Source organism: Littorina saxatilis, linkage group LG17, assembly GCF_037325665.1.
Source record: "Littorina saxatilis isolate snail1 linkage group LG17, US_GU_Lsax_2.0, whole genome shotgun sequence".
Classification (NCBI taxonomy): Eukaryota; Metazoa; Mollusca; class Gastropoda; order Littorinimorpha; family Littorinidae; genus Littorina; species Littorina saxatilis.
This window is the reverse complement of record NC_090261.1, coordinates 26,159,858-26,180,776: the sequence shown is the minus strand read 5'-3', so window position 1 is coordinate 26,180,776 and position 20,919 is coordinate 26,159,858. Positions and strand designations below refer to the sequence as shown.

Below are 20,919 nucleotides of genomic sequence, written 5' to 3'. Positions count from 1 at the left end.
AAGGGAGGTTCCCTTTAATCACGCTGGCTACAAAGAACCCAAGTGAAAATATTTTGCGAGCTAGCTGTGTCAGTGCAACTGAAATCACATAGTCTTAATTCAGAGACGTGGGAGAAAATTCGGAAAGCCAGGATAGATGGTTCGCCACCCGCATTGAACGGAGAGAAGTGGAGTTCTTTCCGTTAATATACGCCATTAGTTCCAAGCCAGTCAAAGTGACACAAAAACGAAGACGCTGAACCCCTAAGAAATCTCTAGACCAGATCCAGAGTTGGGGCAGAAGCCCCTGAGCGTCTCAATGATTCCCGTACAGTAGACACCCGTGTGGCTCGAGTGTAAAAACGGCGCCCTCTTGCCAGCCTAAAGGACTGGCAACCAAGATTGAATGGGCCCATAATGTGCGACCAACAGGCCGCTCAAAGTAAAGTCTAGAGTATTATCCGGGAACAGGGAGACGAACATTTAGCAGAAGGTGATAGTACCAAGAGGCAAAACTTCTATCAGCGGCTTCTCCAAATTCACCAGCAGGAGTAGAAGCGCGTAGTGAGATAGAGTCCAATCCGAGTGGGCATTCTTGGCCGACTGACTAGAGTCTGCCAATACATCGAGCCTCTCAGAAAGGTACTTCACTGCTAATAAGATCTCGTGGTGGTAAAAACCACATCAAAACCTCGCATGCTCGCTGAGGCAGTGATAGGGAGCGAGATGCCACCCCCTGCTTATTGAGATAAAAGACCACTGTGGTGTTGTCTGATTGAATCAACACATGTTCTCCCCTGACAAGGGGAAAGAATTCCACAAGAGACAGAACTGCTTCGCTGGTGGAGAGAGAACCAACGGGAACGCCCTGCATGAGCAGTGGTGTGAGAATCCAAAGATTGGTTGTGTCTGTGAACCAGACAGGAAAAGACACTAACATGTTCCAGCTCTTCATTTGATTGCTTAGAAAACGAAACCAGAGCCCTGAAGATCTGAATTAGATAAAAAGTAGCCACTTCCGATCTATTTTGTATATCCAAAGGTGGAAGTAAACATAGGCACGATCTATAAGTGACCCAACAGGAAGGGCCCCAGTGCCTCCCTCAATAAAGTGGGAGTTCTAATCGCCCCTCCAGCCGTTGTGGGAAAACACAGAGGCAGAGAGAAGAGTGGAGCCGAACGCTAAGACTCCAGTTGACAAGTGCCAAGAGTATGCATGAAAGCGTGCTATTGTTTGCCCACTGAACCCTACCGCTAAATCGCCTCGAGGGGATAAGTGGTGGGTATTTGGCAACGTGCCATGCCGAGAAGAAGATAAAAAACCAAAGCTGAGAACGGCCAGCTTAGCGCTTTTCTCTGATAAGAGAAGCCGAGGCCTGCCGTGGGCTTTTCCTTTTGCTGTGAGATTCTCTCTGTTAGAGAAGAGTCCGCGTGCAAAGAAGAGGATTCGCAAAGAAAACCCTCGAGCAAGGAAGAGATTTAAGTCTCACCGACAGAACAATACTGTCGGCCGAGGCCTTTTCCCAGACGAACAGCAAAGCTAAACCCTTTGTATATGTGTCCCGACAGAACACAAAGGCATCCCGTGAGTACGAAACCGCACAAGGGAAAGAACGAATCAAAGTCTTGTACCAAGACGCGGATAACAGACAGAAGAGCGGCCACAATCTTCCACAGCCAGGAGATCATTGTTCTTGAAAACAGACAGTTTCTCCTTGCTATGAACATTAAGATGTATGATCGACAAGTACGGTGCAACCGGAAGCGGTTCCGTAGTACGAAGAAAAGAATAAACTAAGTTCTTAGGCTTGGTGTAACCTAGGCCTACGGATATCGCTCAGCGAGTGAAGCGTTACTTGCGCGGGTGACGCAAGCGAAAGCAACGCCGCAACGCTGCCCACAAAGGAAGTGATGGAAAAGGAGAATCATATGAGAAAACTTCCACAAGGTCAAATTCTAGAGCCAGACAAGAAAGCGTCCCTGCGTGTGTAAACCGCATGTGCATAAAACCGTGCCGCAACAGACATTGTTCGGCTGAAACCTTAGCCAAAGAGGCCAGGAGTATGAGGACGTCTTTCACGCTAGAGTCGTTTCGAAAATCGAAAGGATTCAACGACACCGCGACCGACCGCGAAAGAGATCGAAGAAGTGTCTCTGAAAGAGACGCAAGTTCCAACGAGTATCTTCCCGTCTCCTCCAAACCAAGTAATGCGCCTTCAGAGTAAGCACAAGTTTTGTCCAGACGATAGACATCCTCCCTGAGATTAGCCAACTCCGGAGTGACCGGAAGCGGTGCACTCGGCAAAGCGTAAGTCTCAAAAAGACTGTGATGACGACGGGAGAGAGCAAACTTGCGTGAATGAAACGAAGTGCTCGCTTCCGTAACTGGTCTGAGGCAAGCCATGGCTGAGCAGCATCAGGAGCCTGACCGTGTGCAGCCAGTAAAGGCACAGTATCCACAGGCAAGCTATTCTCAGAACCCGAAGTTCTAGCCAGCACCTTGGAAAGTTCGTAAGCAACAGAAGGAGACTCGCTAAAACGATATCCCTGAGGGTGGTGGTGCCGCAGAGCTTGTCATGGCTGTCACCCCTTCAGCGAAGTACTTGGCAGACACCTGAGCTGCAGTAACCATAGCTGGTTAAAGTTTGAGTGACAACTTGACATCAACTTCCTCCTCAGAAACTGAGTGAGAATCGTCGAACTCCGAATCTGCTGAGGCTGGACCGTGAAATTCGCTGTGACTAGCTGCGTCACTAAAACGATCCACCACAGGCGAGGCTGATTGCAAAACGGAAGAACCGTGCAAAGCCTGCCCGAAAGCAGCTTCCTGCCCAAAAGGAGGAAGTTGAGACATGTACACATTCACCGAGACATAAAAGTCTGCCCGTGAGTACATCTGTCTCGTTGTCCGGTGTCGACCCCCCGTGAGTTCCGCCTCTTAAAAAGAGCGATAGCCTCCGGGAGAGTCGAACTTTCACTCCCCAGCCTCAGCGGGGGAGCTACTAGTTCCGGCCCAACTTGTTGTCCGGTGTTGACCCCCCGTGAGTTCCGCCTCTTAAAAAAGAGCGATAGCCTCCGGGAAAGTCAAACTTTCACCCCCCAGCCGCGGCGGGGGGGCTACTAGTTCCGGCCCAACTTGAACACTTTCACCAGAGAACCTGGCTACCGGTGAACTTGACTAACCTGTAGAGCGTGAAAGCTCCTCGTATGAAGTAAACACACTCCTCTGCGTGCGCGTCAGCCGAAGTGACTGTGCATGAAGGCGGAACCTCGATGCGTGACAACAAACCACGTCGCCCACTCCCGCCGGGAGCGAGCGCAAACTCGACGAATGGTAACATGTTATACATTTGGGTCGAAAACATCTCAAAAAGGGAAGAAAAACCATCTTTAACACAAGTATTCTTTCCCACTGCGTTTGCCTTTGGCTGAAGTAACCTAAATTTAACCTGCTTCAGCACCGGCATGATAGTACTCATAGGGTCCGAAATTTAACAGACATTCTTTCTTTCTTCTTAATATGGTGTTTAAAGCCATATGTACTCGATGACTATACACGCTAATTGCTTTACCCACAGCTGGAGACATGCTAAATTAAGTTGCCTGCAAGATATTGTGGTCTAGGACCTCTTAAATGTTGAGATATTAGAATTTATTTTGATCTAGATCGTCCTATTTATCTAGATTTGCCAACAGAGGTAGCGTTGACGCAAGGGAAAAACCTCCGCGTCTTTGTTGACATCCTCACTTTCAGAGGCTAGAACAAGCTGTAATACATGTAAATGGTCCGCGCATGGCGACATATCGTCATTACATGGTCCTATGATGCGTTTGACATCGATTATGGGCAAACTACACTTTGTAAACACGGGAGCGCGTACATATGCCTTTAACGTCGTTTTCAACCATTCAAGGTTATTTAACAGACGTAGTAGTAAAACAGAAAAGGTAGTGCCTTTGCCTTTCTCTTTATGCGAAACTTAATAGGAGAAACCTCAGCAGCTACTGACTAGTCTGTGGTTTCTAATTCTCCTTGTCAGCCATTGCTGACAAAAACCAGTCTGAGTTATGATATTGATAAACAACAACCAGACCGAACAACGGAGAAAGAAACAAACGCAAGCAAAAGCGAACAAATTAGAACGAGCTCACCCAGACTTGTGCATGAGAAGCAGGGACCTGTAGACGGGGTGAAACACTGTCCAGAAGACAGTAGGCTCAAAGCCTGCAGCGTAGTGTAAAAAGCGTCCGAGCTACTCGGTGCTGAAATGGGAGTGAGCTTTCAACATGGCGGCGGTTGAGTCACGCGTGATAGGTCACGTGACGGTATGACCTCGACTCTTGTATAGCTTGGGTTATAGGTCAAGGCCGTTCTTTTTTAGGGGGTTGCTTCCCCTTTGGGGTGAAGCGTAGTTCAGTGTCCTAGCACTTTAACTGAAGTTAATGCTATCTATGTGAGTTGCGTAAGAATATGTAATTTAATATCATTTGAAAAGCTGCATGCAAAGCTACAAACAAAGGTTATTAATAATAGCCCATCCACTTGCAGCACAATACAGTGACAGGGAAAATAAGAACAGAAAGGTATCATCTGAGCAAATCTGAGCCCATTTATAGCTCCTCATTTGAACAGCTCTCGTAAATCTGCGGATTTACGTGAAGATGGGAGCCCAGTGAGTCTATTCTACACAAAAATTGTGATCCAAATCAAACCTCTTTTTTGATGAGTCTCTGCAGGATGTTGAGGACGAATCCAATGAGGCGGGGGTACATAGACAGGGACTGAATGACGGTCCTCATGAGGAGGGTGGGGAGAGGGGACTGCTCCATCAGACGCTGCATCACAATGGCCAACACCTCCTCTCGGTAGATGCTGCGCTCGCTGAAGCACAGGTTGGCGGCTGCAATCAATGTGTAACAAGTCAGAGTTTTTAATCCTCAAAGAAATTGGGCAAAGTCTACTTCACGAAGGTGGCTGCACAAGGTTTTGGCACTGAATTTTTGGTAAAAATACTTTGCAAAGTCTTTGCGAATTCAACTTTGTGCTCAATTAATAAGGACAGCCTTTACAAAGATAAAAACGCTCAGTGTCCACAAGTTTCTACTTTCCACTGCTTCTTTAGCTCAACCATTTCTGCTTGACCAACTCTGAGAAATAATCAATGTCAACAATGAAAATAAGGAACTTTAAAAAAATTTACTGAAAAGTCAGTCACACTGTGGGTGAACAGATCATGCCTCTCACTCCCATACTGGTGCACACAGCCACTCGGACATCAGAACTACTCATTTCTCCATTAAAACCACGGAGACTAATATCAACCAACCAAATAATGAATCTAAAGCTAATCTAACCACAAATCAAAAATCAAAAATGAAAATAAAGAGACGAAAAGTAAAGAAGAGGAATTAGAGAGAAGTTGGTTACCTTTGATGATGGTTTTCATGTCACACTTGTTTGGGTCAATGTTGTGCAGAGCCACCAGCAGTTCATCAGGCGTCAGTGGCGACACGTACGATGCATTGGCTGTGACTGAAACACAAAATCACGTTCAGGTAAAATGTTAATGGTTATGAAGTACCACAAGTCATATTGTATCTAATTAGGTCTGTAAGGACAGTGTACTGAAGCCAAAAAGTGAACTATACACAAAATGGACACTGATAATTCTCTTCTTTTCCTAATTGCCCTCTTCATGTTTTTCAAAACTCAATAATCCATCACAAGAAAACCAATGCTCAAATTTCTCCACTCTGTAGACCTGAGTACTTTTCTTGTGTACATTTTTGTCAACATTTTAGGCATGCAATGACATTTTTTGGTTTAGAAACTTACTATGTGCTCCCATGAGTCTGTTGAAGACTTCCTTGACCACCATTGGGTTGAGCTTGATCAGCTTGGGCAGTGCATTGGTCACCTCTTTCTACACATACCAAATCACAAGCATGTAACATACAGGTCACAAGCACTGTGTTATTCATTAAAGGCTGACATAGTCCTATTTAATTAGTTTAATTACTTCCAGGGCTTTTCCCATCGTTGCGGGGATGTATAAATTAAGCTTCCTGCAAAGTTTTAGGTTTGAAGTCCTTACCAATTACGAGAAATAATTAATTCTTTATTGCATTGTTTAGCAACAGTTCTCCAGGACTTGGGCTATTTTTAGACCCTTGACGTCACGAATTCGTAAACCAAAGATGGCGTTTGAGACTGTTCTGTTTACATTCGATACTATCAACACCACTTTGCAATAATGAAATAATTTTTTCTGTGTTCGAAAGCTACAGCCAATCGTTATTATATCCCCTTAGGTACAGTTTTATAACATTATTGGCACATGTAAACAATATGAATTAATTAATGAACGCTACGAGTATATCAGCCTTTAAAGCATGTCCTTAACTGGGCTAAGTTGACTACGCGAAGCATACTTCGCGAAGCTGGCTGCACAAAGCTTTACATTTTGGTAAAAAGACTTCATAAAGTCTTTGCGAAGTTGACTTCAGGCATAATTAAGGACCACCTTAACATTGTCATTGATACACAATCAAAAAAATGTTACATACCCATCAAAAACACGGTGTTGTTTTTTAACATTGTCATTGACACACAATCAAAAAAATGTTACATACAGTGGAGTCCAGCTATAACGAACCTGGGTATAATGAAATCCCTCTTTTAACAAACTGCCATTGATTTCCCGGCAGACAGCCTTCTATTTCTTACTTGTTACTTTCCAGCTACATCGAACCTTTTGAACTCATTTGCATAACGAACCCCTCTTTTAACAAACACGTTTTCATCGCCCCAGAGCCGTTTTGTCTCTAAAAGTCACAAGGCTACAACGAACTGATGTCAATAATTGTCTCCAAAGACAAAAATACACAAAAATACACAAACACAAGTGCACATCGCGTGATGAGCGAACTTTGAACAAACTAACAGCGGGAGGTGCACGGAACAGATCGAACCAAAACCGAAAGTTGTGGTGACGTCATGAAATTTTGCGATGTACGTCAGCGAAGCTCGTGCAGATGTGGTCTGTCTTGCTAAAAACAATGGCTGACGAACATGGTTTCGAAATCTGGAACTGTTTTTTTTGTTTTCTCCGATCCGTGACCGAGTGACGCGATATAGAACCACGCGTTCGTTTGAATCAATACTCTCCTCAGGCAGTGAAGTCTCCTAAATTGCTCAACACTGTGGACAGTCCGGAGTGCAGTTATGTCCCGTGAATGAGCGAGTCAAAGTTTTATCGTGAAAACTGACGCTTTTCATGCACCTCCCGCTGTTAGTTTGCCTCTCTCTATGGATTATATTATGAAGCTGTTGAAAACATGCAGAGATTGTACTCTCCAAGGAAAGATCGATGGGACGATCATTTGAAGGTGATTGGGAAAACTTGTCTTGAGGCCATTTAGGGTTGAAAACTCTACAGCGAATTACTGATATAACGAACTAAAATGTATCTCCCTTGAGATTCGTTGTACCCGGACTCCACTGTACCCATCAAAAACACGGTGTTGTTCTCTAACATTGTCATTTACAAATCCTTGGTTGCACAAATTTCATTACAGCATGCTAAATCTCATGTCAAAAATCAAATAAAATCCAAGTTAAACATTTTCACGACAAAGGTCAAGTAGGCGATGACAACAAACAGTAATAAGGGAAAGACAAAAGGCAGAAAACAAAATAGTCCTACAGATATGGAGATGCTATTCTTTTACAAATAGTCTTCTCTATTTTTCTGCTAATTTACCGCAGCACACAGTACATTACCTTAGACAAGCCATTGAGCACGGGAATGAGGAACCTGACGTCAGGCACACGCTTGTGGTACAGATCACGGATCCTGTCTACCAGCTCCGGTGAAGGAACAGCTGCAAAACAAATGGCTGGACTTCAAGCAACAGTAAACACCAATTGAACAAAGGTACTTGTGTTACACCGGAAAGTTGTCAGGACTGTCTGGGAAAGGGTATACAGAAATAGTCCCAAATTAACCCTGTGGAAAATCTCCTGTGATTGCCAGGTACACATTGCCTTCACAAGTGTGTGACCATTGCAAGTTTTTGCTTTTATCACGCAAGAACCCTGAGAAAGCACAATCGCAGATCTACCACTTACAAAGTTTTAAAACATCAAATGCAACTTCAAAGACTACTTTATGACCCATTTCTTAGATAATTCTATACTTTCAAGTCCACACCTACTCCTCTCTCCACCTTCACGCCCCCCCCCCCCCCCCCTCCACCTATATTTTAAGCAGAAAGCTATACATCTGATAATAACTGTGACAGCATTTAGCAAGACTGTGGAGCTAGGAGAAATTTTAGCTGGCTATCCAGATACCAGAATGTGACAAGATTACCAAAAATATAGCAACAATTTTTGGACATCTTTGGGTGTGATCCGGCTAACCCCTGGAGGTTAGGCAATAGGTAAGGTATGGTACAGTATGTGCAATTAAACTGAACACAACTACAGTGGAATCCCCCATTTAAGACTTTTGAAACTCTGAGAAAACAGGGTCATAAAAGGGAGGAGTCTCAAAATGGGGGTGAATTTAATAATAATAATAATAATAAATGAGCATTTATATAGCGCAACATCATAACTTTACAATTATGCTCTTTGCGCTTGACACATTTAAAATTAAAACACAGTTATACAAGCATTTACATCTACATTCATAGTCAACAACGCTTAATTAAAAGCATACACCATCAAATGTACATTACAAAAAATTCTTCCACTAAGTAATAAAAAACATGAACAAGAAGAGCAAACGCTCGATCGAGTCACTTTCGCAGTTCTGAATATTATATGAGGCATCAGATGGACAGGAAGAAATTGCTATTCACAACACAATGAGTCACGTTCACATAAAATTTGAGCCCGGTCACTTTTATAGTTTCCGAGAAAAGCCCAACGTTAAGTTGTGTGTTGCCGAACAGAAAAGGCTAGTTATCTCCCTTGTTTTTCTGATAACGTTCGTAAAAGGCTACAGATGTAAATACTTTGATGTAAAGAATAATCCTAGAAAGTTTCAATCACATCCGATGAACTTTGTCAAAGATATAAAATGTCTAATTTTTCCTTTGACGCTGACCTGTGACCTTGAAAAAGGTCAAAGGTCAACGAAACCATCGTTAAAGTGTAGAGGTCATTGGAGGTCACGACTAAACAAAATATGAGCCCGATCGCTTTGATAGTTTCCGAGAAAAGTCCAACGTTAAGGTGGTGTCTACGGACGGCCGGCCGGACGGCCGGCCGGACAGACTAACACTGACCGATTACATAGAGTCACTTTTTCTCAAGTGACTCAATAAAATGGGTAGTGAAAAACAAGGAAATACCAGCTGAATACCCTTAATCAAACAGAACATGTTATCAACAATACTGAAAACAGCCCTAGATGTTTATATACATTATCACATTATCACTAGAACAACAAATACACTACATGTAGCCTACTGATGGACTGAGAAAAACAAAATCAGGGGTTGTATTTCTTGAAGAGGTGTGTTTTAAGTGCTCGTTTGAATGCTTGGGGTGACTGAGAGTGGCGGATGTGAAAGGGGAGAGAATTCCATTGTGTGGGTGCGCAGAAAGTAAAAGTGCGTTGTCTGTATGTTTTGGTTTTGGTGTGTGGAATGGTAAGGATGCGACAGTCAGAAGAGGCACGGAGTTGTCTTGCTGGAGAATAGACGGTGAGGAGTTTAGAGAAGCAGGAGACGAGCCAGAAAAGAAGTTAAAGCAGAGGGTGGACAGTTTGTAGTCAATGCGGGCTTGAATAGGTAACCAGTGCAGTGTGCGAAGAAGTGGTGTTGCGTGATCTCGTTTTCGTGCTTTGAGAATGAGGCGTGCTGCCGAGTTTTGAACTTTTTGTAGTTTATGCAGGAGGTACAGAGGACAGCCAGAGAGAAGAGAGTTGCAGTAGTCAAGTTTAGAAAGAACAAAGGCACAGACAAGAGTGTTAGTTGTTTGAGAGGAGAGTGTGTGGCGAATGGTGCTGATCTACAAATATTATGAACAGTAAGTGTGAGAAAACAGGGTCTTAAAAGGGAGGAGCCGTGTTTTTTTTTTAGCATATCATCAACTCATGTCTCTAAAAGGACAATTTTCCTGTGAGGACGTTAAGGACCCCCTAGTTAGTTAGTTTTCCAGAGGGGGGTTCCATTATATGACATCATTGAGCAAGACTGTGGGACAGTACCTTTGTCAGTCAGGATGTGTATGACTCTCATGACCAGGGTCTCTGAGCCCTTGGGACAGTTCTCCACCAAGGTCAGCAGCTCCGGGGAGTCCATTCCCATCCCCTTCACCTGCAATCAACACAACAATGCATTAGTCTAACAGTGCTACCTCTGATAACAGGACGCCCTTGTGCCTAGCCCAAAGTGTTTCTACATTGCAGATGGTCTTTCGTGAGTTATATTTCCAGAAGGTTTTCCTGATTTCTGTTGAAAAGCAAGCTATATAGAAAACAGTTGGCAAACAGTCACAAGTTTATGCAGCAGGTCTTGTAATTGACAGTCACACTAAGCAACACTCGTACAACCAGACACTCCTGTTGACTGCCTTGTTAAGTGACTTTTTAAGTGATCCAAACATTCTTATGAAATTATTATTGAACATAAATGTATGAAGTCTCGAAAAGAGTAACAGAATATCTTGCTAGGCATCAAGAGTAAGACTTGATGAACCACTCACAGGTCCTTCCAGCACTCTGAGGATGGTGCGCTTGATGTCTGCCGATGTCGCTGTGTAGATGTTGGCCAGCCTGGAAAAGAATCAAATTTTAGTCTTTTTCAGAAAGATTAAAACACAAAACTAATACCAAAGATGTTGCTAGGATTCATTTCCTGAAGCCGCAATTGCCATACAATTTTTTTTAGAAATTTCAGAAGTTTAAGGCGGTCATTCACGTCATCTTTCCGCCATTGCCAAAATGACAACAAAGTTTTTGACAAATTAAAAGCAGTTTCAGCATTTTGCTGTTGGCCAAAGCCAAACACAAACACCATTCCTATAATACCCATTCATTAACCGATCTTCACCTGAGTAGAACATGAATACCAAACAACAAAGACATGAAATACAGAAATACATTACTTTGGCAGCCAGAACTTACTCGTGAATGAGTGAATGATTGTTGGGGAGGAGTCCCAGGTACAGATACAGATTGGCCTTGATGCTTTCCTCCGTCCAGCTCTCGTTTTCAATTGGTACCACTGAAAAAAGTCATTATTCACTTCAATCAATCAATCAATATGAGGCTTATATCGCGCGTATTCCGTGGGTACAGTTCTAAGCGCAGGGATTTTTAAATTTTTTTTATTTGCAAAAAATTTTTTTATGCAATTTATATCGCGCACATATTCAAGGCGCAGGGATTTATTTATGCCGTGTGAGATGGAATTTTTTTACACAATACATCACGCATTCACATCGGCCAGCAGATCGCAGCCATTTCGGCGCATATCCTACTCATTATTCACTTGATTAGATGTTAATGTTATGGTATATTTAGCAGGCAATTTCAAGCATTTTCAATTCAGAAATGCTGCACCTGCCTAAAAAACAATGCAAATAACCACCCATATTTTCCCCATACCTTCAAGCATGTAGACTAAAAATGTAAAATACATAGTACAAGTATAAGCGATGTTTATTTATCTAAATCATCTATTCATTTATTAATTACTGTCATTATCTGCATAGTCCGGAATAACCACGTGGAAGTCATGTCACATACTGAAAGATGAACGAATATTCGAGATTCACTTAGTAGGACGGTGAACCTGACACAGGGCTAAATCCGATTATTGCCTCATTATCTGGAGTTGTTACTTGAGACTGATTACCTCCAGGGAAGCGTTTGCGATCCACCTCAGGTTTCTCTGCCAGCAGCATCTTCAACTGTTTGATGGCATATACCTGAAACAGGGTGCACATTAAACTGATGTAAGAGGCACTAAAATAGACAATTAACAAAGGCAAACACAAAGAGTTCAAAGAGAACTAAGCTGCAAGAGAGCCACAAATGAGAATGGAAGAGGGGGAGGGTTTACAAGTTTCAAAATTAGAAGACATGTCAAGATTTGCATAGATATAAGAATGGAAAAGGGGGAAAAGGTTTACATACAAGTTTCATTACATACAAAAAATACATGTTAATTGCACAGTAAGCCTCCCGTAAACCATCACAGATACTGTTAGGCTTTTACACACAGTACAAACACCCTTTCATTTAAACACTCACCGCTTGAGAACATCCTAGGTGCCCTCCGTAAAGAGCAAGCAATTTTCAAAGAATTTATTTTTGCGTGGTTTATCTTACCCCTGAGCCATCATGAACCCATGTGATCCAGATTCCCTTTTTCACAATGTTGTCGTCAGTTTGTAATTCGCTGTGAGCTTATCTGCAATAGCACGTTATTATGTACCTCTGACTATGCACGAAACAAACGGCTGTGGTTCACAAGAACTCTAGCGATGGCTTTTGACTGTTCAGAGGAACTGGCGATCATAAACCGTCGTCTGCTACGAGAACCACGACCTTGCGTGACCCTGCTTCCGGGCTTTTCTTTTTTCAAACTTTCAAAACTTCGAATTGTACTGATCTTGTCTTGATGAAAAAATAATTCTTTTATGATTTAAGAATGTTTGTGTAGCAAGCTGTCAATTTATTATTTAGATTTTAAAAGTTAGGTCTAGCGCCAAAACGCACCACGGTCCGATTGTGTGAGGAGACAATCGGCAAAATTAATTCTTTGAAAATTGCTCGCTCTTTACGTAGGGCACCTAGGATGTTCCCGTTCTGCAGGAACTGGGGCTCTGGTTCTAGCAAAACCTATTGACGCACCTTTTAGGACACTAGCAATAACGCCGCAGGGATCTTCTCACAGTCTCCATGCGTGAAGGAGCTGGGACTGTGGGTTCTCGTGCCGAATGCCGGTGTGTGGTTGCAGTAATTCTCCCTTTTCCAGGTTTAGAGGAATGGGAGGACCTTCTGCTAAGCGGAGGAGATCTGGAAACCAGTGCTGACTCGTCCACATCGGCGCGACCAGAACCAGGGATGGTTGCTCCAACTCTGCTTTCCTCAGCACTTTTCCGAGAAGTTGGAATGGTGGGAAAGCGTAAGCCGTGAGTCCTGTCCAGTCGACTTTCAGTGCATTCACTTTCCAGGCTTCCGGGTCCGGAAACGGGGATATGAACACTGGTAATCTCCTTGAAAACCGGGTTGCGAAAAGATCGACCATTGGTTTGTCCACCTGAACCCATAGCCGCTGGAGAGCGTGGTGGGTGATCGTCCACTCCGTATGGAGTACTTTCGAGGATCGACGGAGAGAGTCTGCCAAAACATTCAGTTTCCCCGGCAGATGTTTTGCTGACAACCTTATCTGATGCTGGTGACACCACTTCAGAATTTGGCATGCCTTGAGAGACAGTGTGTGAGAGCGAGAACCGCCCTGCCTGTTGATGTAGGCTGCATTAACTGTTGTATTGTCTGTATGAAGACGAACATGCTTGCCTGCCACCAGTGATAGAAAGCTCTGAAGACCGTGGGCTACAGCCTCTAACTCGAGAACATTGATGTGTGAGAAGGCTTGGCCTGTTGTCCACGTGCCTGAGGCTGTGTGGTGAGAGAGATGAGCACCCCAGCCTGATAGGGAAGCGTCTGTGAACAAATCCTCCTCTGGGGGAGGGGGAGTGATGAGAACTCCCTGTGAGACCCATGGTTTTAGCCACTGATCTGTGATCTGCTGAAACCAGCTTTCTAGCTGAACCGAGACCTGCCATACCTGGGAGGAGGGGTTCCAAACTGAACTCAAAGCTGCCTGAAACGGCCTCTTGTGCACTCTCCCCAGAGGGACAAGTGTGGCCATGGATTCCATTTGACCAAGCACTGATGCCAGCGCCTTGACCGGAGCTTGCTTCTGTGACGCTAAAGATTCCACTAGATTTTGCAGTTTGTCTATCCTCCTCTGTGAGGGGCGGACTGACCAATCTACCGTATCGAACCTCATTCCCAGGTACGTGAAGGTCTGGGATGGCGTAAGTTCCGACTTGGCTTGGTTTACCGAGAAACCCAACTCGTGAGCCTGACACAGGATGAGCCGCGTATGGGCACTGCATGCTTCTCGATCCTGATTGAGGATAAGCCAGTCGTCGAGGTAAGCCCCGAGTCGTACGCCCTGCTGCCTGACTAGGGCGCACAGCTGGCGTACCACCATCGTGAAAATCCAAGGCGCAAGAGATAGGCCGCAGGGAAGGGCCTTGAATTGGAACACTCTCTCTCCCCACCAAAATCTCAGCCATTTCCGGTCTGATGGGTGCATGAGGATGTGAAAGTATGCGTCTGTCAGATCGATCGACGTCACCCAGTCTCCCGGCCTGAGTGCGTCTCTGACTGACGCTGGCGTCTCCATTGTGAACTTGATTTGTCTCAGAAATCTGTTCAGAGGAGACAAGTCTAAAACCGGGCGTTACTTCCCCCCCTTACCCGGGTGAGCGTAGTTTTCAGCGTCCTAGCACTAAACTAAAGTAAATTGCTATATGTGAATTGGGATAAGATATGTAATTAAATGGAGGAATTTCTCCAAAAGGAGGGGGAGAAAGATAAAGAAACACTAAGCACAGGAGAAGACAGAGACAGGAAGAAGTAGACAGAGTGGCAGCAAAGCAAGACAAGATTACTGCGCTTTTCTGTGGGTTTGCACTAACTTACCTCAATATTTGGCCTGAGCTGGTCATTCTCATACAACCTTTGAGCTGTCTCAATTGCAGGGTTGCGAATCTGAAACAAGATGGGAAGGCATTTCAATTAAAATCAAACAAATGATAAAACCATGAAACTACTGTCTCCACATTCAAGTCAAAATTTCCTTTATTGAGCACCGACTTGGAAAAACTGAAACATTGCATACAACTGCGTTTTCCTTTACAGTTCTTCCTCTCTAACAGAGTTATGAAATTTGTCAATGTTTCCACTCCATGTCGTTTTGAAAAAAAGATGATGAGGTCAGACTCACATCAGGTCTGTCACTGGAGGTGAAGGTCAGCATGAGGTCAAGGAAGTCCAGTCTATTTTTAGGTCGCATCATGATGAGATCCCTCAGTGTTTTCATTCCAGACTCTGTCCGATCCTGCAATTCATAAAATGTTTATGAAAATATTCAGTGGATGGTAGATGCATACTCATAAAATGAATACAATGTGTGACATGCGATTCTTACTTTCATGTTTCTGTAACGTTTGTTTAAAACAAATCGTTTCAATTATGGTACTTTTTTTTTAGGAACGTTGAGGCATTTAAGTTAGACTGACCAGAAAGACTATAAAAAGAAAATGCATGCATGCGCGCACGCACACACACACACACACATCAAATCAAAACTGGAGGGAGAGGCAGTCCACTACTTACAGGAATGAAGCAATATCGTCGGATCATCTGCATGGCGTTTTCTGTGATGACTGGAGCTTGCAGAATCAAACGATGGAAAAGACTGCAAGGAAAATCAAACAACTGACCTTTAGCGCATTACTATTTCGTTGGTAGTTAATGTTGCAAAACTTCTATCATGTTCAATGTTGTTTCATCAGCTGTGAAAACATAATCCATAGGAAACCTGGAGTACCAGTCAAGATATTACTTGCACAACATCAAGTCTTATACAGAACTAGTCAATAAATCCACTTCCTAATAAAACCTTGCAATGCTCACCCGTCTTTCTGGTCTGGCATTTCTGAGATGGTCTTCAGCAGACGTGTGAGACACTCATCATAGGACGCCATGTCAACGGGCATTCCGGGCGCATTATTCGTGTTGAACCCTTGGCAATTTGCATATTCTTGGTACAGCCAGGAAAACGCCAGGTCACAGCGACTGCGGATGTCAGAGAAAATGTGCTCCTCCAGCACTGTAGGGAAAACGACATTGAAGATTTAATTATCACAACTGACTTTTTTTCAACAAAATGAAGAGAACATCTTTTCTGACTGTAATTGTATTACTGTGCTAATTCTTATACTGTCCTTATCCATTCCTAATCGAAGGGGAATGATACATTTTTTACATATCCTTATTTGACTCTTTCCAGAGCTTATACCAGAAAAAAAGGATAATATTCATAACCTTCCCGCAAATTCTGAATGGCATAACAAATAAAACACAAAAGTAAATTGTGCGCTGATCACCACTGCATGTGTCCCTATGTCAGAGCTCACAAAGACTTGTATTTGCCGTACGGCATTGGTGACAATCCTAAACTTCAACATTTCCCCAGCAGTTGGATAGAAGCTTTTAAGACATGTTTGAAAAAAAAGCATAAAGCGTGTTGGCTCAGTAGAGTGAAGACAGCAGAAAAGGACCAAACAAAGAAATCATTCAAGCAATCCACTCACTGTCTCTCATGCGACCCCCGAACTGAGAGGTAAGAGAAGCCAGAATTTTGGTTCTCGAGTCTTGAATGTGATTGGCTGCTGCCATTCCTGAAACAAACAGAAACAAAGTTAAAAGATTACAATGACTGCATGAGAAGATTAGAAAGACTCCTTGAAGACTAAGAACAATGTTAGTTGCTACGAACAATGTTCAAAATGTGGCGACAAAATTGTGTCTCTAGTATTACTGTCTTTCTAACTGTTCTTGATAAGAAACTTTACTGCACAGAAAGCTAGCTAGATACTGAACAAAATCCTGAAAACCCCCACAGAATTCTCATTTCAAAAACCAAGATCTAAGACCAAAATACCACTTGTGATTTGTAACAACAAACAAACAAAAAAGACGAGTATGGACATTTTCTTTGTTCAGCTAAAACTGAGTTTGTTCTCTCTTTTGCATTCACACACTGCCCAAAAAATGAAAAAAAAGAAGACTCCATGACTTACTGTCTGATTCCAGGATGCGATCAAAGATGGAGGTTGTCAAGACGTCGAGCGTATCGGGCTTGAGAGGCTTGGTCACCGTCTCCAGCTTAAACTGTCTCAATCCACCCTTCCGTGGCACTGGGGCCTGCAACATACATCACTCATTAGAAACAAATAGCAACCCAAAGCAAAGCAATATGCCTTTGTCTAATAGGATCTGACATCACATAAGATAAACAGATATTCACTCTTTGCTGTCAAGTGCTAGAAAATATGCACACATTCTTTTTTCTGAAAAGCAGCAAATGTTTGGTATGGAGGAAACTGTGTTTAATGATAATCAAATCAAATCAAATTTGTTTGTTTGTTTGCTTAACGCCCAGCCGACCACGAAGGGCCATATCAGGGCGGTGCTGCTTTGACATATAACGTGCGCCACACACAAGACAGAAGTCGCAGCACAGGCTTCATGTCTCACCCAGTCACATTATTCTGACACCGGACCAACCAGTCCTAGCACTAACCCCATAATGCCAGACGCCAGGCGGAGCAGCCACTAGATTGCCAATTTTAAAGTCTTGGGTATGACCCGGCCGGGGTTCGAACCCACGACCTCCCGATCACGGGGCGGACGCCTTACCACTAGGCCAACCGTGCCAAATCAAATCAAATCAAATTAACTTTATTATCTCAAATCTGAGAAATTACATTGGTGGCGCAAACACATCCCTTACACATCCTCAATTCAGTCCTCAAGACTTCTCAACCACATCCTACTGCATTTCGATTTGGAATCAAAGTACATGTTAAGATTGATTATGGTGTCAAGGACTAAGAGACAACTTACAGATGGTGCCATAAACCCTGCCATCTTCCTGGCCTGTTCAAATGGATCCTCTGTTGTCATTCCTGTGAAAAAAGGTCAAGATGTGTAGTACCTCACATTCACAAGAAAGGAACAGGGGGATAAACCTTCTAAAGAGTTCAAGTACAACTTCTCTCGTAGCCAAAACCTCTTCTTGAATGTAATCTTCACAAAGTACAAACTCAAGTACAAATTTTAAATAAAGAGTATGAGATTTAACTTTTCGATATTCCTGCTGTAACCTCCTCTTCTATAACTCAAAATGGGTGAACTCAGGATGCTGTTTTTGATGAGAACCTAATTCTTACCATGGTATTTTTCAATACAATACGTCAATCATCAACTCGTTATGGTATTAAAAGCTTTTATGTGTCTGTCTATACACCTTTTTTTTATTTTTTATCAATATATGAATTCCGGAAATAACTCAGTTGGAAATGTATGGGTCGAGAAAGAGTGAATACTCTTGCTTTCAGTGAGGCAATCTTTCTACACATGCTCCTTGTCTGCGTGTTTCAGTCACACCCCTCGCTAGTGACTGGCCTATAATATGACGTGAGAAAGTTTGACTCAATAAAAGGAAAAGCATGCACTTATTTCACAACCCATACAAACTCAAAAGTTATTTCCAAACATCGCCTTATCATGGCGGTGAAGCAGCTGTGCCTGTAGTATTCCTGCAGAAAACTTACCAACAACAGTCTGGATGAGCTGTTTAGGTGAGGTGCCCCCATCGTCATAGGCTGGTGTTGCAGAGGGATCTGTAGGCTCGATCTTTTTCATTGCCTGCAAATACATCATCAGTGCACCAATCAACATTCATATCCCATCTTGTTTGCCTGGTGTAATCAAAGACTGCTACATGAATTTCAGAGTTTGGTTCTTTCTATGGAACTGAAAATAAATCGGAAAGAGTGCAAAGTAACCAATTTTAAAAGATGCTTCAACAATATACATGTACTTTAAAATCCGCATCAGTACACATTTACACGCTTTTTGAAACTCAGCCAAAGCAGATTAAAACACAGACAGACCCAAACACTCTGTGTGTCAAGCTGGATAAAAACGCTTGCTCTGAAAAGATATTACAGGGTTCTTTTCCAAACTACACACACAAAACTTTTCAGAAGCTTTTCTAAACTGCCACTCTTGTACAGTGGAACCTCCCTCCCCCTTTTAAGACCTCCAAAATCTGACAAAATCAGACCTTAACAAGGAGTGAGTCTTAAAATGGGGTTACATTTACACAGGTTATGAATAGAAAGTCTAAGAAAACAGGCTTTTAAAAGGGAGGAAGTCTTAAATTGGGGGGTCTTAAAAGGGGGGTTCCACTGTAGCAAGAGCAGGCCACTGACCTGCAGTTTGAGTTCCCCGATGCCTTTTCCCTGGCCAGCCATGGTAAGCTGTGTGGCCAGCAGGCGAGAGATGTGTTTAATCTGCGCATCTGTGCCTGCCGCGGCAATGGGGGTGTATGTCGCCTGGAACTGAGCTGGCATCGAGTCTGGCAGCATCACCTTGAACGGAAAATGTATGCATAAGTTGGAGCAAATATTTGATGTATGAACTTACATAAGAAATAATACAGTCTCATAATAATAATCATGCCCATCACAATCCTGCCGATGCCAGTTTTTAAGTGACATCAGAATGGTAACAAGCTGTAAAATTAAAACCAAACATACACAACAAAAATCATGAGTAGATAAACCTGCCTTCAGTTTCACCACCAAAGAGTGTGCCCACAGCACACATGATGTTCTGATCCACATCTTCATTTGGAGGCAGTTAAGAGCTGGCAAAACAAAGCCAACTCACCATGCTAAGAAGAACCAAGTCTGCCACATGTTGCACACTCAGTTTTGGCAAGAGGTCTTCTGCCGTGATGTCAATAGCTGTCTGTCTCTGTGTGGCTGTTGGCTGTTTCTTCAAAGCGCTTCGGTCCGTCCATGGTGTCATCCCAATGTCATCATAATCATCAGCCTGAGAGAGAAGAACACAAAGAGAAAATGTTACACATTGGTTTGGCAGTAACAGGGTCAGCTGGCAGTGCCTATGTGGGTAGGTTCACTTTCAGGTTTTGACCTGGCACACGTTTTAGCCTCTCAATGTCTCCTTTAGTGCACCTTGTTAACTGTCCGCAAATACAAGTGATTGAGCTGACGATTCTTGTAAATCAATAGGTATATTTTTTATAAGCTGTGCCCCTCCATCAATTTCCCTAAACTTTTAAATAAAAAAATGTTTACATTAAAAAACGCAAACTCGATCAGGAACTATGAGCAAACAACATGGGTACTCTTAGCAAACATACATACAAAATAGCAAAAACAAAAACATCAGTTATGCATCTCATTTCAAAGTCACCTCTGCCTCAGGTATGGGTTCAGTCTTGGCTTTCTTGCTTGAAGTGCCTGGTTCCTCCAGCTTCCGTTTGCGACTGTCATCTTTTGGTGTGGCTTTGTTGATCTGTTGACAAAGCAAAACAACAAGCTCAAGCAAAAGTATTCACCCCCAATGTAACAAATATTGCTAGTGTCATTCTCAAAAAGGAAGTTTAACTGAAAGAAGCAAACTTCAGGTTATCTCTTTAAATTGTCTAACATGTTTAACCTTTAGCACGCCAATATTAAAAGCAATTTGACAAATCGTCCCAAATAATGTTTCAATATTGTTATTGTTGATCTTCTACCACAACCATTAAAAAAATTTGTTGAACTAAATTGAAGACATATCTGTGCAAAGCAAATCAATGTTGCTGCTGCCCTCTCCATCTCCAGACACGATAAAGCAACAAAGAAAGCCACACAGCAATCAGAACCTCAAATTCACAAGTCAATTAAGCATCTGTGTAAACATCTCTCACCTCAGACTGCGAAGCCCCCAGGTCAGTGAGGAGGGTGGAGATTTGGGGGACAAAGTCGACAGAGGATTTGTGTCGCAGTAGGGCCAGCATCTGCATCTTGAGATTCTTACGCACACTGCTCACTTGCGACTTGGCCAGCGTGGGGGGCAAGTTCACTGGATAGGAACACAACATAATGGGGGTGATTCATAAGGAACACAACATAATGGGGGTGATTCATAAGGAACACAACATAATGGGGGTGATTCATAAGGAACACAACATAATGGGCCAACTCATAAGGAAGACGGAATGCCAACGCTGCCTGGGTATCCCTGAAAGTTTTTT

The 20,919-nt window shown here is 43.1% G+C and overlaps 1 protein-coding gene across 1 annotated transcript in view; it reads right to left on the bottom strand.

Annotated features, from left to right (window-relative positions):
- LOC138951784 (symplekin-like) overlaps nucleotides 1-20,919 on the bottom strand; it is a 41,849-nt gene that overhangs the window by 13,835 nt on the left and 7,095 nt on the right. The window contains exons 9-28 of the mRNA XM_070323331.1: nucleotides 20,593-20,747; nucleotides 20,094-20,195; nucleotides 19,545-19,709; nucleotides 19,085-19,243; nucleotides 18,422-18,515; nucleotides 17,712-17,773; nucleotides 16,886-17,009; nucleotides 16,397-16,483; nucleotides 15,717-15,912; nucleotides 15,417-15,498; nucleotides 15,025-15,138; nucleotides 14,721-14,789; nucleotides 11,854-11,926; nucleotides 11,121-11,220; nucleotides 10,700-10,769; nucleotides 10,203-10,311; nucleotides 7,763-7,863; nucleotides 5,816-5,903; nucleotides 5,408-5,512; nucleotides 4,693-4,880 (exon numbers count right to left, since the gene is read on the bottom strand). Coding sequence (XP_070179432.1) covers nucleotides 4,693-4,880; nucleotides 5,408-5,512; nucleotides 5,816-5,903; nucleotides 7,763-7,863; nucleotides 10,203-10,311; nucleotides 10,700-10,769; nucleotides 11,121-11,220; nucleotides 11,854-11,926; nucleotides 14,721-14,789; nucleotides 15,025-15,138; nucleotides 15,417-15,498; nucleotides 15,717-15,912; nucleotides 16,397-16,483; nucleotides 16,886-17,009; nucleotides 17,712-17,773; nucleotides 18,422-18,515; nucleotides 19,085-19,243; nucleotides 19,545-19,709; nucleotides 20,094-20,195; nucleotides 20,593-20,747 — 2,243 coding nt within the window. The remainder of the gene's footprint in view (nucleotides 1-4,692; nucleotides 4,881-5,407; nucleotides 5,513-5,815; nucleotides 5,904-7,762; nucleotides 7,864-10,202; nucleotides 10,312-10,699; nucleotides 10,770-11,120; nucleotides 11,221-11,853; nucleotides 11,927-14,720; nucleotides 14,790-15,024; nucleotides 15,139-15,416; nucleotides 15,499-15,716; nucleotides 15,913-16,396; nucleotides 16,484-16,885; nucleotides 17,010-17,711; nucleotides 17,774-18,421; nucleotides 18,516-19,084; nucleotides 19,244-19,544; nucleotides 19,710-20,093; nucleotides 20,196-20,592; nucleotides 20,748-20,919) is intronic.